At 44.9% G+C, this 12,568-nt stretch overlaps 1 protein-coding gene across 1 annotated transcript in view; it reads right to left on the bottom strand.

Moving 5' to 3' along the window:
* Positions 1 to 11,695, bottom strand: part of CD96 (CD96 molecule) — a 32,876-nt gene extending 21,181 nt beyond the window's left edge. Inside the window, exons 1-5 of the mRNA XM_064468327.1 lie at positions 11,611 to 11,695; positions 9,028 to 9,172; positions 5,606 to 6,031; positions 1,776 to 1,885; positions 65 to 287 (exon numbers count right to left, since the gene is read on the bottom strand). Of these exons, the coding sequence (XP_064324397.1) occupies positions 65 to 287; positions 1,776 to 1,885; positions 5,606 to 6,031; positions 9,028 to 9,115 (847 nt within the window). The 5' untranslated portion in view covers positions 9,116 to 9,172; positions 11,611 to 11,695. The remainder of the gene's footprint in view (positions 1 to 64; positions 288 to 1,775; positions 1,886 to 5,605; positions 6,032 to 9,027; positions 9,173 to 11,610) is intronic.
* Between the last annotated feature and the right edge of the window lie 873 nt (positions 11,696 to 12,568).

Here is a 12,568-nt window from a genome sequence, read left to right as displayed (position 1 = left end):
TTCAGAGCCAGACGGGAATGTTATCTTTTCAAGTGCAAGTGGGCAGTTGGCATAAGCCCCTTACCAAATACTCTCACGGTGGTGCTGCTCTTCTGGACTCTCTCCGGGTGGTACACCACGTGGCAGGAAAACACCCTGCCATCATCCATGATTTTGGTGGGGAAAATCTTTAGCGTGTTATTCAAACTCAGAAGTACTCTTTGCCTGTAGAGCACGCTGCTGTTCCTGTACACTGTCGGACAGGAGGGCTCCTTGATCACAAGCTCCTCTTTCCTGCCATTTTCCCCCTGTGAAAAAAGCAACCCACACAATGTGTGAAGACCTGACACACCCCCAAAATATTTTTGTAGACCTGCTCTATTCCCATTATGAAAACCTTCCCTCGCACCCCTAGCATTGCATAGTAGTAAGTGGATATTTGTAACATCTAATTTTTTCCATATACATTCTCTCCCAGAACTTCGAAACCAACAGTGGGCACCATCTTATCAATGAACTATGGAGTAAATAGCTGTCTTGTGAGTCCTGATCTCTGCAACCTGCAGAGAGGGCAACAGAGCTGCTTTCACACTGCAGCAATCTTTAAGTTGTGCTGAACATCCCATACATATTAATTATGACTGAAATTACAAGAAAATCCTTGCTCTTTTAGATTTTAAATAGTGAGAACCCGAGAAGAATAGCTAAAATTCATCATCCTTTAATGCCTGTGTGCCAGCCACCCTTAGGTATAGTTGCAGCCCAGCACACCCTGGACATCTGAGCCTCGGTAGATATTTGCAAGTTGTATTCTGAATGATGCATGGCAACCCACATATGTCATTGTGCTGACCTTTGAGGTTTTTTTTTTCGCCTTCCTCCACTACTTTGTAGAGTGAACTAGCAACATGAAAAAGTAGCAAGGACAAGGATGTTCCCTACAAAAAATATTGAGAATTTTAATACTAAGAGTGCACGGCAAAGGGGAGATCTAAATAGATAATAAGCTGGGACAAAAGACTAAAGAACCTAAAATATTTGAAAATCACCTTCAAGAAAACCCTCAACAGTTACAGCTGCTCAGTGACAATAGATAGAAATTAACAGGCAAAGCTCAAGGACACTGCTGGCTGGTACTTATCTCTACCCACTGAGATTAATGCTAAAAGGTTCCTTTAAACATGCATACGAATCTTTATCTGGAAAATGATGTGCAGTACAAAAATATAACAAGCTTTGTGTTTTGCAGCAAATTACTTAAAAATAGTTTTTATGTGGTTAGCTAGATAACTGGGTTTGCATGTTTTCGGCATGCATCTGTGACACAGAGGTTAACAAACCCCAAAACATTACAGTCGGCTCCCTTTTATTTTTCCTGTTTCAAAGTGGCCTGATATGTCACTACCCTACGCAGTAACAGTGTATTTTTCAGTGATACTAAAGCTTCACTACAGCAAAAATCCCTGAGAAATCCAACACAAGGAATATTTTAGTTTTGTATATTTGCTAAGTTCTTTGCCACTTTCCGCAGACCTGCTTTACATGTAGTCCTGAAAAATTAAAAGAAATTAAGATGGATTTTTCACCCCTTATTTCTTTAACAGCTATTGTTTGTGATGTCTGTGTTGCAAAACCATGTTTGTACTTCTTCCCTTTATTATCACAGTCCAACATGACCAATACCTTTTGTTTAGCAGGTTCTGCAGGACACAGTAAAGTCTAGCATTTCTATTTCAATCTGCAGAAATACCCTGTAGTTCCTTCTGAAATTTGTACCTGAGTTGAAAAGTACTTACCACTAGCCATTTCAAAGGATAATTGGACAAATTTTCTGAGGTCGTGTCCTCGAGGCATGGAATCTCTAAAGTCTGGTTTAACTGCACTTCCTTCACATAGTGCTGCTCCTCTTTTGTCATCGCAACAACAAGAAAAAGCCCAAAAAGGAAAATCAGAAACATGGTGTCCATTGTGCTTTAAAAACCAGTGCTGACTAGTCTTCCGTACAAAAAACAGGCACTTTTTTGATTAGAAGGGAACTGTAATTTTCAACCATTACCCATAGACATATTTGTTGAGTGAAAGCTCTGCATCTGATTCTAGATGCAGTTTCATGACTCTAATTCACAGCTTTACCCGAGCTTTGGGGCAATTTATAAAAACCTTTGCTTAACTGCAGGATAAAGATGTCTCCTTTTGGAGCTGAGAATAATTTGAAGATTCATTTTTTCTCTTAGGATTTTTTTCTGAGGCAATTAACCTTCACATCAATGTTGTGAATATTTCCTTTTCCTCAATATTTCCTTTTCTCTGACGATATCTGCAGACCTTCTTTTCACTAAGCAAGGTATTCAGCGTGTCAGGCAAGTTAAGATTAACCCTGTTTTTCAGTGTAATTTCTCCTTTTTTTTTATTCTCCAACCTGCCCACTACCAGAAGCAGAGGACTTGTCACTCTTTCTTTAGTCATCTATTTATAAAAGCATTTCAGCACCTCCTACGCTACCCATTCCCTGTCCAGGGCTCTGGTCCATCTGTGGAAGGGCAGAGAGATGGACCAAAGAGAGCACAGCTGTGGTACAAACATTGTGTCTGTGTGCATGTATGCATTTAAACAGGAAGAGCAGTGGTGATAGCTAGGAGATGCTACGAGTGCCCTGGTGATCTCTCCAGCCCTCAGTGTGGTGGCGGGCAGTAGCGCCATGCAGCTTGCCATGCCGGCCAGCCTCCCTGCTGATGCTGTATTGCACAGACCTGCCTTCCATCTTCCCTGTAGGCAGGCATGAGCCCACACTGCGGGGAAACTCTGCCCCCCAGGTAGCTCTGGCTTGCATGCTGAGGCAGAATAGATACATATTTTACTTATTTTTTATCCTGAGGGGAGGGAGAATATCTAGCAGTCACTGACTGCTAGGTTATTTGGCAGTGGGGACTTTCTGATGACTGTAACTTCCTTTATGTCTGGCACCCAAGCACAAAGTGACAGTAACCGGAATGCAGCCTGTGCCACAGGAATGCGAAGCAAGGCAGCACCCAGAGTGGTGCCCAGGAGACCCAGCAACAGAAGCAGCTCATCTCCGCTCTCCACCAGAGCGAAGCAGCTGACGAGTCAGCTATCACAGCAGGACACAGAATGCACAAGTCCTAAAGGGGTTGGGTAGTGTGGAACTGATAAAGAAAGGGTAAAGGAAACAAATCTATAGCTTCCCCAGGAAGAAAACTGCACTGGAGACTTTGCTGGGACAAGCCACCATGCAAAAGTGCTGTGCAGAGTACGAGAAGTATGAAGATGAGTAGTCACCCCAGAAGCTCAGTCTGCAAACAGCCTCTGCTTGTTCTTGCAGTCACGTGTCCCAGCTGCTTATTTCCCCCCTGTCTTTGATTTCCATCTCCATAAACAGCCTGTCAGCTGAGGTCCTCCATGTTTGCCAGTCCGACGTAGGCCTGCTGCTCTGTAGGCTTTTTGCAGTATCTACAAGTTGAATCCATCTGGATTCACTTTACTTTGATGTAGTTGGGAGCTGTATGTCATTAATGACTAGCACCCTTCTCCATCCCACTCGTAGGCTGGATTAAGGTCTTTTGCTTTCTTTGGAGTGGAAGTGGTTCATTGCAAAACGTCTAGTTACCTTAAAATACAAATCTGCAAGAGGTAAGTTGCAAACTGAATTTTTTTACATCTCTCTAGCAAGCAGTTATCAGTAGCACAGCTTGCTACATCATGCAGTTTCTGAAAAAAAGCCACAGTGATGCTGATATGAACAAAAGCTGCCCACGTTTAACATGTAGACAGCAATAACAGCATTGAACATGCTACTATCAACCAGATGCACCAGCAAGAGAAAAGGAGCAATACCTGATTAGCACTATTACTATAGTAAGGAAGAGACAGAGAAAAATCACATGAAGAACAGAAGCATGGGAGGGTTTCGTATGATTACCAGCACTGTACCTCACTGCTCTCCACTTGATCCAGCCCCTCTGCCCTGTGAAGTGCAGGAAAATTCCCAAAGGGGAGATTACCCAGCACGCTTCTGCCGAGCAGGTGAAGTGGCAGCTTCATCCTTGACACAGTTATCCAACACATACTGTTTAAACACACCCATCCTCTCTGGCACATGCAGAGATGCTAGCTCTAATTTTGCCATTACGAGTTTGTCAGGGCAGGCAGGTACTGCTGTGTCACCCCTGAGATGTGACTCTGGGATAACAGAACCAAAATGCTTGGAGCCACTGCCATGCAGGGGCCATCAGGGAGTGAGGTGACAGTTTGGTTTAAATGTCCCTGCGTATGAGGCTTGCATAAGACCCGGAGTTTGTTTGTACAGAGTTGCCAGTCTGCCTGAAGCAGGCAGTGAAGTGAAGGGAGTCCACTGCTGAGGAGCTGTGCCCTGCTTCTGACCCCATGGACTCAAGGCTCCTTCTGCTTCAGGACCTATGTGATCCAGCAGGAGGACCAATGTCGCTCCTGCGTGGTCTGGCCTCACCACGCAGGCCAAAGAGGCGTTGGGAGTGCTATACCCATGGATGGATACTGCTGCCCCGGTGCTCTGCTGCCCTCTGCTACCCTTTAGGTCACCCGCACCCAGCCTGCTTCTAACCCTTGAACATGTGGTGCATCTATAGCCCTAGGCACAAGCAGGGTGAGCACACTGGCCTTGCAACTCTGAATTGAAACCGTGCCAGGTTTGTTGCATTTATTTAATCCTTCTTGGCTCGTTAACAGAAACCTGGGTCAGGAAGAGATTTCTGCAGTCATCAAATCCAGTCCCCCGTGTGCACAACAAGAAGCTTGTCCAGCTTGCCCAACATCCCCGCCCAGCTCTGTCTTCATGGCAGTTTGGACTTTTGCCCTCACAGCTGGCATTAAACAGCTGTTCCCAAAGTTGCTGCACTAATGGTTGCCACCATTGTTTAATTTGTAGTCAAATCCATTCACATCCTATTTAAACCCATTTGTTCCTTTGCCAGGATAATTTAAATATCCTCCCTGGAGTTCGTGCTGTCCCCTGAGGCTTACTTACCAAGAACAGTCATGCTGCTTTCCAGCTTCCTTTTGGCTGCCAGAAGCAGCCACGTATCCGTTCCTGTGATCATCCTAAGCAATCCCCTGCTTTGCTCCAGTTCATTTTTTACAGTGAGGACACACATCCCTCCATTGAGTTAACATCCAGCATGCCTTGCAGGTACCAGCCCTCAGCCTCAAGCCTTGATCAGACAAGGGTGTTTCTCTTTTGTGTACCCAGTGCTGCGCATCCATAGCAGCAGCACAGCGTGGTTTGGAGACCCAGTGTCCTTGGTCCCACTGTACCCTGAGCTGCTTGCCCAGGCTACTCTGCACTGTGTTTCTCCAAAATGAAAAAGTGGAAACTGCCCATCTCATCACTTTTTTTCCTTGCTATCTAACTTCATATTCCTCCAGACAAATAAGGTTTCCCAATCAGGAGCTGGATAATAGCAACTAAAGTGTGGCTGGTAAATAGGAAACTGTGCAGACAGCAGCATTCAGTGGCACCATTGCAAACCCCAAACAAATCACCATCACTGACCAGGAAATGGTCATCTACCCTGATATTCCCACCCCCGGTCCCCCATCACGAAAATGCAACATCTCATTTATAAACACTTACCTTCTGCCTTGACAATAAGTTGAATTTTTGTAGCCTTTGTCCCATATGGGTAAGAAGCAAAAGTGCACTCGTACTGCCCGCTGAGGGAGACAGTAACATTTTTCAGATGTAGAGCCCACTGACTGCACTCAGGTGTGATGTTTGGATCGGGGAAACACAAAGACTCTGTAGCATCCCAGTTGCAGCACTTCCTCGTGCTGAAGGACACCGAAAAGTTGTAAGAAGCCTCAGGAAATGGGAAGTAACTGGTGCCATAAGCAGGGTGATAAACAGCTATCATGGAAAACTGAGTGTCATCAGTCTTGGACCACTGTGTCTGTATTATGTAGGTGTTGTGTGATTTTGGGAAGTTGCATACCAGGGTCACGTCAGTACCTGGCAAAGCGCAGACCACTTTTCTTTGTGTAATGACGTCTTCAGGCTGGCCTTAAAAACAAACAGGACCATTTTCAGTGCAAATAATGTTTAAACAAAGCTTTCTCATAAGCCAGCTTTGACATGCTTTGGTGCTTTAGCCACAGAGAACCACAAAGACCCTACATCTGTGACAACAGGCTTTCCAGTGAGGAGTGCTACAGCACATCTCCGCCAGTACAACTGAGGAGAACGAACTAGGAGAACAAATGCACAGTTGTCTGGAAAAGGGTGGGGAGCTCCCACCACGTTCATGGGAGAGAAACGGGAACTCTGAGTGCCCCTGTGAAAATGGAAATCTTTCAAGTGATGTAAACAAAACAGAAGCTGGGCCCACTTATTCCCCAGCTCTTTTTGCAAGACCAAACGAGTTATCCCTGCTGGCTAATTCTGCCCTACACTGTTCCCCCTACCCACTGCCACTGCCTTTGCTGTTTCAACAGAGAAAGCTGTTCTTTTTACCTCCACATTATTAAACAGCTCCTGCATGGCCTAAACGAGTGTCCGTTTCACTGTCAGAACAAGCTGCCCCAGTAGGTATGGTTTCTTCCTCAATTAATTTCATGAAGCATGTTGGCAGTCCTTAGTGTGCCATTTAAAGGAGTAATGGATCAGTGAAATGAAGGGGCTTTCAACCCGAGCCTGTACTACTTGGTTTTGCTGCTGCTGCAGTAAAATTGATTTCTCTCCCTTTCTCCCTCCTATGAACAAGAGGCTTGCAGTCCCCAAACACCTGTATGCAGGGCACTGACAAACTCAAGGAGATGAAGAATTTATGGTTGGGGGAGTCATAGTGAGACAAGTAATCAATCACATCCACAGACCCACACATAAATAGGCCCTTTTTCAAAAGGACATGCAGGTCCCCATTAAAAAAATGAGTTTGTGCATTTGAGCAGATGTTCTTAGGTACGGAGATATCACCCCCCATCTCCATTGGATTTATCCTCCCCGTGTATCTAAACATCACTATAAATTTGCTTTGGAAACTTGCCCCACAGTCCCCCCAGCCATACTGCTGACTCCTCATGGCAGCAAGTGCACACTGCTCGCTGTCTTTACTTGAAAAAGTGGGTACCAATTTCTTTGCTTTGACATCTGCTTTGCCGTGTGGTACAGGGCTCTGGGGCGCCCAAGCCAGGGGATGCCCTGCCAGGGGCCAGGCAGCCTCGATGGTGCCTGCAGGGGGGATGGTGTGCCCCATGCATTGCCAGCTCAGCTGGGAGTGAGGCAGCATCCCGGTCACCCACAGCTCCGGTTTGACAGGGAAGAAGAACAAGGGCAAAGTCCCACAGCCCTGCAGAGCTGGCTGAGGTTTGGTACCTAACCGCTGAAGTGTGACATGATCACGTAGAGACTAGGTGCATGGTGAACAAAGCTACTGAATGGCCACGGCCAACATTAACCTCTGGTTTTTATTGCTGTGCATGCTCTGTTCATCTTTTAATTGACTTCCAAGAGATGGGATGACGCAAGAGGGTAAATAAAGATAAGCCTGAATGACAAGTGCTATGAGAAAAATTACTGAAAACTATTTTTGTCAGTCCAAGGAGCTTATTATAGCAAATGCTCACTGATTTCACTGCAAGTTCTGCATCAGCAAAAGTTAAGTAAAAAGCTATTAGCAACCTTGTGATCAGACTAGCAGACAAGCGACACCTAACAAGTTAGCTCTCATTCATACTGATGCTGATTTAGGTCAGAGGACCATGTAAAGAATGCGTGCCAAGAATTACTTGAATATTTTACATTAAGATGAAGACGTTACATATGTAGAAACAACATTTTATTTTGTGTTGTTAGTAGCCTAGCACTTTAGGTTATTTTAACTGAAACCCTTTAATGCAAAAGTGTTCTTAACTTTTTGTTAGCTTCTCAATACAATTAGTCTTTATTTTTCCAAATCAAATGCTGTCCATGAGCCCATACTTGTGCTGCATTTGAAATTTAATAGAGTATCTCCCAGACGTTTAGATGTCTATTCTCCACAAATGGCACGGTGGTGTCCACTTTCATTTTTGAGTAACTTCAGTGAGGATTTCATCCTCAGGGGGAAAAAACCCAACATTCCTGTTGTTCCCTAAATATTATTGCTTTCCTGCAAGTGAATGTCTTGAGGCTTCTAGTTCTTTCTTTACATTTGAGAACTTTTATTTTGTATGAATACACACATTAAATATCTTCCTTTCTTTTAAAATCCAGTTTGCCTCAGTGAGGTAGAAAATAAGAACGCCTATGCCAGGTTTTGAGATGTATCTTTTATCATGCCAGTCGAATACATGAACTTTATAATTTCTTAACTGGAAAAAGGTGTATCCTACAAAATTCTTCTTCCTAGCTGGTAGCAAGTGCTCCTGCATTCTGTAGGGTCAGCCTGTTGTGGGGAAGGGGGAGGGGCAGGGGGTTGTAAGCATCAGGCTTTTCCTTGGTTTTCCTCTGATCATTTTTGGTTTCAACTCCCTCTGACGGGGATGCAGTTTTTCTTACTCAACTTTTCTGAAAGTTTTACTCCCAATAACAAACTTGTTTCTCAAACCTTTAATGCTGGGTGGGGAAGAGGAAGGGAAGAATCTATTTAAGAGGTTGCAGCTGTACAATTTATCTTTGCCTTTAACTGTTTCAACTCTTCCTCTCTCTGTATGCACAGGAACATGTGTGTGTGAGAAAGAGATATATTTTTTTATTTACTCTGAAAGAAGTTTTCCTTTTTGCCATTAGAGACGAGCACATGTTGCCCTAAATACAAGTGAGCTCATCTTATTGATTATTCTGGTGAAAACAGGTTAGGCCTTTTGAATAAACTCATCTACTAGACAGCACAAGCCGTTTACTCCTTACCAGCTGCACATTGTAACTAGGGTTATTAGAAAGTTGTCAGGAAACAGAAAATTGTTACCAGTAGTTACAGCTTGCCCTAGTGAGACACACAAACCTCTGTCTGCACATGCCACCCTGCCCCTTGCCACCCTCCCTTGTAAGCTGAGTTAAGGCATCCTGCTGACACTTACCTGAAATGCTGGTCACTGAGAACAAACAAAAGAGGGAGAAGAGCCACCCTTTCTCCATCTTCACTTGACAAAGTTTTGGTAAATACATAGCTCTCTTAGCCTGCTCCCAGCAGCGTCTCAGAAAAGGAAGTCAGAACGGTCTGCCCTGTGCAGAAAGGGAGATGTGCAACACAGCCACACTCATCATTTTACCGTAACGTCAAAGAAATGCTTCATTAGATTAAAAACCTCAGTTTCCTGCTGGAGTGATAAAATTGGTACATCTTGTGAAACCTTGACGTTGAAAACACTACCGATACTGCAAGCCAATGTTCAAGACTATTCTTTTTTTTTTTTCTCTCTTTGTCTTTTCAGACAAGCTCAGAGTAAGCAGTTTGCTGGTTAAACTCTCTTGAAAATTTTTCAGGTGTCTGAAGTTGAATATCTGGTACAGTACATGCAAAAAAGCTGACTTCCCCCCCCCCCCCCCCCCCGCTTCATTTCATTCACCTGTTATTCCAAAATAGCTCAAACGCACTATTTCCAGACTCTCTACACTGACTATCTTTTAAGAAGACAGCAGCATGATAACACAACCAATCCCCCTAAATTAAAATTGAGTGAATCGAGAGTTTTCCAGATTCACTCGTCATAAGTTTTTTCTGAGAACACCACCATTAATTATTTTCTGCAGGATGAAGAATTACAGCATCACAAATGACAATATCACTTGGTGTGATTAACCTCCGTACATCACTACGTTCAGCTGGTAGTTTTGGTGTTGGTGTGTGGCTCAAGCCAGTCCTGTGGCCTGTCTTTATTGCAGGTCACCCATAAATCCTTCTGAACTGTCCTCGAAGCATTCTGCCTTTCCAAAAACTTAGCATACACCTGCTTTGCTGAAGCATCTCATTGCAGACAGGTCTTACGCAAACTGGACCTGCTGCTGGCGGCTGTTCAGACCTTCTGCAGGAGTCTGGTTGCCCCTGATAGCTCCCTGCCTGAGGGCCCAAGGACAACCCACCCTTTGACTCAGGGGAGAGCCGATTACAGCCCATCCACCAGAGCAGAGAAAGTGAGTGGCCTGGACAACACAGTCCCTTAAATGGGCACCTCTCTCCACCAGCAGTGGTTCTCCCTTAGGCGGCTGGTCTCTCTGTGGGTGATCCAGGTCCTGACATTTCTCTCCTGAAAACATTTCTAGGGGGCCTAAGTGCCTTTGTCAACTCCTTTCTTTTATGGCACCCCTCTCTGCTGCTCAGGCAAGGCCTACGGAGGCTGTCAGCCACTGCCTGCAATTTTCTTCCCAACTGTTTTCCATTTCCCCCCTGACTATTGACTTTTGCTGACTTTGGAGCTCCCCGCAGCTCCAGATAAGGCACAGAGTTCAAAGTAAAAAAGAAAGACCTCACTGGTCATTTCCCTATTTTATGCACTACCAGATGCAAAAAACATCTATACCGTTCCATAATCTGTGCATGTGCAATCTTTTGGTAACCTGTTTTTGCAGGCTATCGTCTCTGGCTGGAACAGCTGGTAGTCCTGGCCAGGCTATGGCCAGGCCTTCAGACATGTCTTGGAGGATAAGTACTGCTGCACTGTATCTTTTTTGTTTGCCTTGCTCCCCCTACCTGAGGAAACACACTAAAAGCAGTCGTAGCAAATGCACTGGATGCCTGGGTTACTCCCTGGGGATGAAATATCTGCTTGTCGCTTAGAAGTGTGACAGAGAAATAGCTGTCTTGGAGGATCAAGAAGTCCTGAAGCTGAGGATGAACAGAATATTCAAGCCATTGTAATTGACAGCCACAGAAGGGAATAAAAATATTAAAGGTATATGTATATAGTTTCTAGTTCAGAGCAGAGACCACAAAGAACCGAGAGATTATCTGCAGAGAGTGAAGTCCAAGCAATTTGGACTTTGATCTAGAATTTGGGCTTTTATTAATGAATGCAGTTACCTTAGCTTCTGCTGATCATTTCATGCAAGCTTTGTACGATGAGATAATATATTTTGTGTAACATGGGGGAAAAAATATCTCAAATGAGCCTTTTTATTGATCTGAAACATACATCACAATTTGACAAGACAGCCCAAGTGCTGTGTGCTATATTCAATAGCCTCAGAAATCCCTGAGCAGCTTGTTTGAGTTACTAGATCACTATGTCTTGCCCTTAGAATTTGTTTCCCCGCCAAATAATATCCTAAAAATATACTGCTACCATGTCGCATTGTATTGGCTGAATGCAGCCACCCAGTGTTGTTGCTGAGCTTAGCGATGAAAGACAGACCTAAGAAAGAAACCTGGATTTTTGTTCACTTCAGAGCTCTGTTTAGCCCCAATTCCTACCTTAAGCCCAAAGTCTGAAGTAATTATTCAACTAGCTGCTGACATTGATGTGTATCAACAGCTAAGCCCTGCCTCTGCATATGGCATTAAAAAAACACTTCTGAGACATGCCACTTAGCCTCCTGGCAGGGAGACATCTCCTCCCTGGAGCTGGTCCTGCTCACAGCAGTGCAGATTATTATGAGATGTTCCTCTTCCTCACCCCCCACCTCCCGCTCCCCCCCCCCCCCCCCTTTCCTGAAGGGTTACTCACAGGCAGCTTAGTAGGTGCCATGGTGGGATGTTATGCACCAGGTTACGGATGGCAGGGATGGGAGGAGATATTGACACATGCTCAGGGCAGTGGCCCTCTTTGGTAGCTGGAGGGAGGACATATCTGTAATGGGCTTTTCCTCAGTGGGGCAGCTGCAGGGATCATTTTTCTCAGAGTTGGGGTGCACAGGTTTTTCCATCACACTACACATGCCTTTCTGGAGAGATCCAGAAACCACTGCAAGGCTGGGAGGTTTTAAAGGAAAAACAGCTAGGCAAGATACACACGTTTTCAGGGTACATGTGAACCGCAATATTTTCTTTTGGGCTGGACAAGCAGTTGGCCTGGCTGGTCCTTCCCTGTGACGCAGGTGGTGGCAGAGCTGGCAGGAGTCAATGGGCTCTGAGCATCACCCAGGATGAGGTCCCAGCAAGTGCACTGCAGCACAGGGCTCTGCCTGCTGCTCAAGGACACCTCTTCTGCCTCGTGTGACATTATCTTTTCTCCCCTCGGGTGGGAGTAGGGGTGGCAGTGGAGGGTCCTCTAATTATTTTCTGCAGATCCATTCACCACTGGAGGAGGCATTTTGAACACTACAGATGACTCTTTCTGAGGCAATCACCCCTATTATGCGCCAGGCTCACAAAACTCTCAACTGCAATACAGTAGTTCTGCCTCAATTACAGTAAGCTGCACCTAAGAAAGAAGCCGAGCTGCAGTCAGTCCCACGGAAAAAGAAATCTTGAACTCCAGACACAAATTCAATTATTCACAAAGAGCCTTTTCAGAAATGCTAGTGCACGAGCTCTTCCTGCCAGAGGCGAGTATGATTACCCTTGCAGACTCGTGTCCTCTAAACATTGCTTAAAGAAAGCACTGCTCCCCAGTGAAAAAGAAATGGAGACTTTGAAGCAGGAATTTCATTAAAGAGTAAACTAACCTTTCAGGATCGCTTGGC

This window comes from Phalacrocorax carbo, chromosome 1 (assembly GCF_963921805.1).
Source record: "Phalacrocorax carbo chromosome 1, bPhaCar2.1, whole genome shotgun sequence".
Taxonomy (NCBI): domain Eukaryota; kingdom Metazoa; phylum Chordata; class Aves; order Suliformes; family Phalacrocoracidae; genus Phalacrocorax; species Phalacrocorax carbo.
This window is presented reverse-complemented; position numbering and strand designations above follow the sequence as displayed.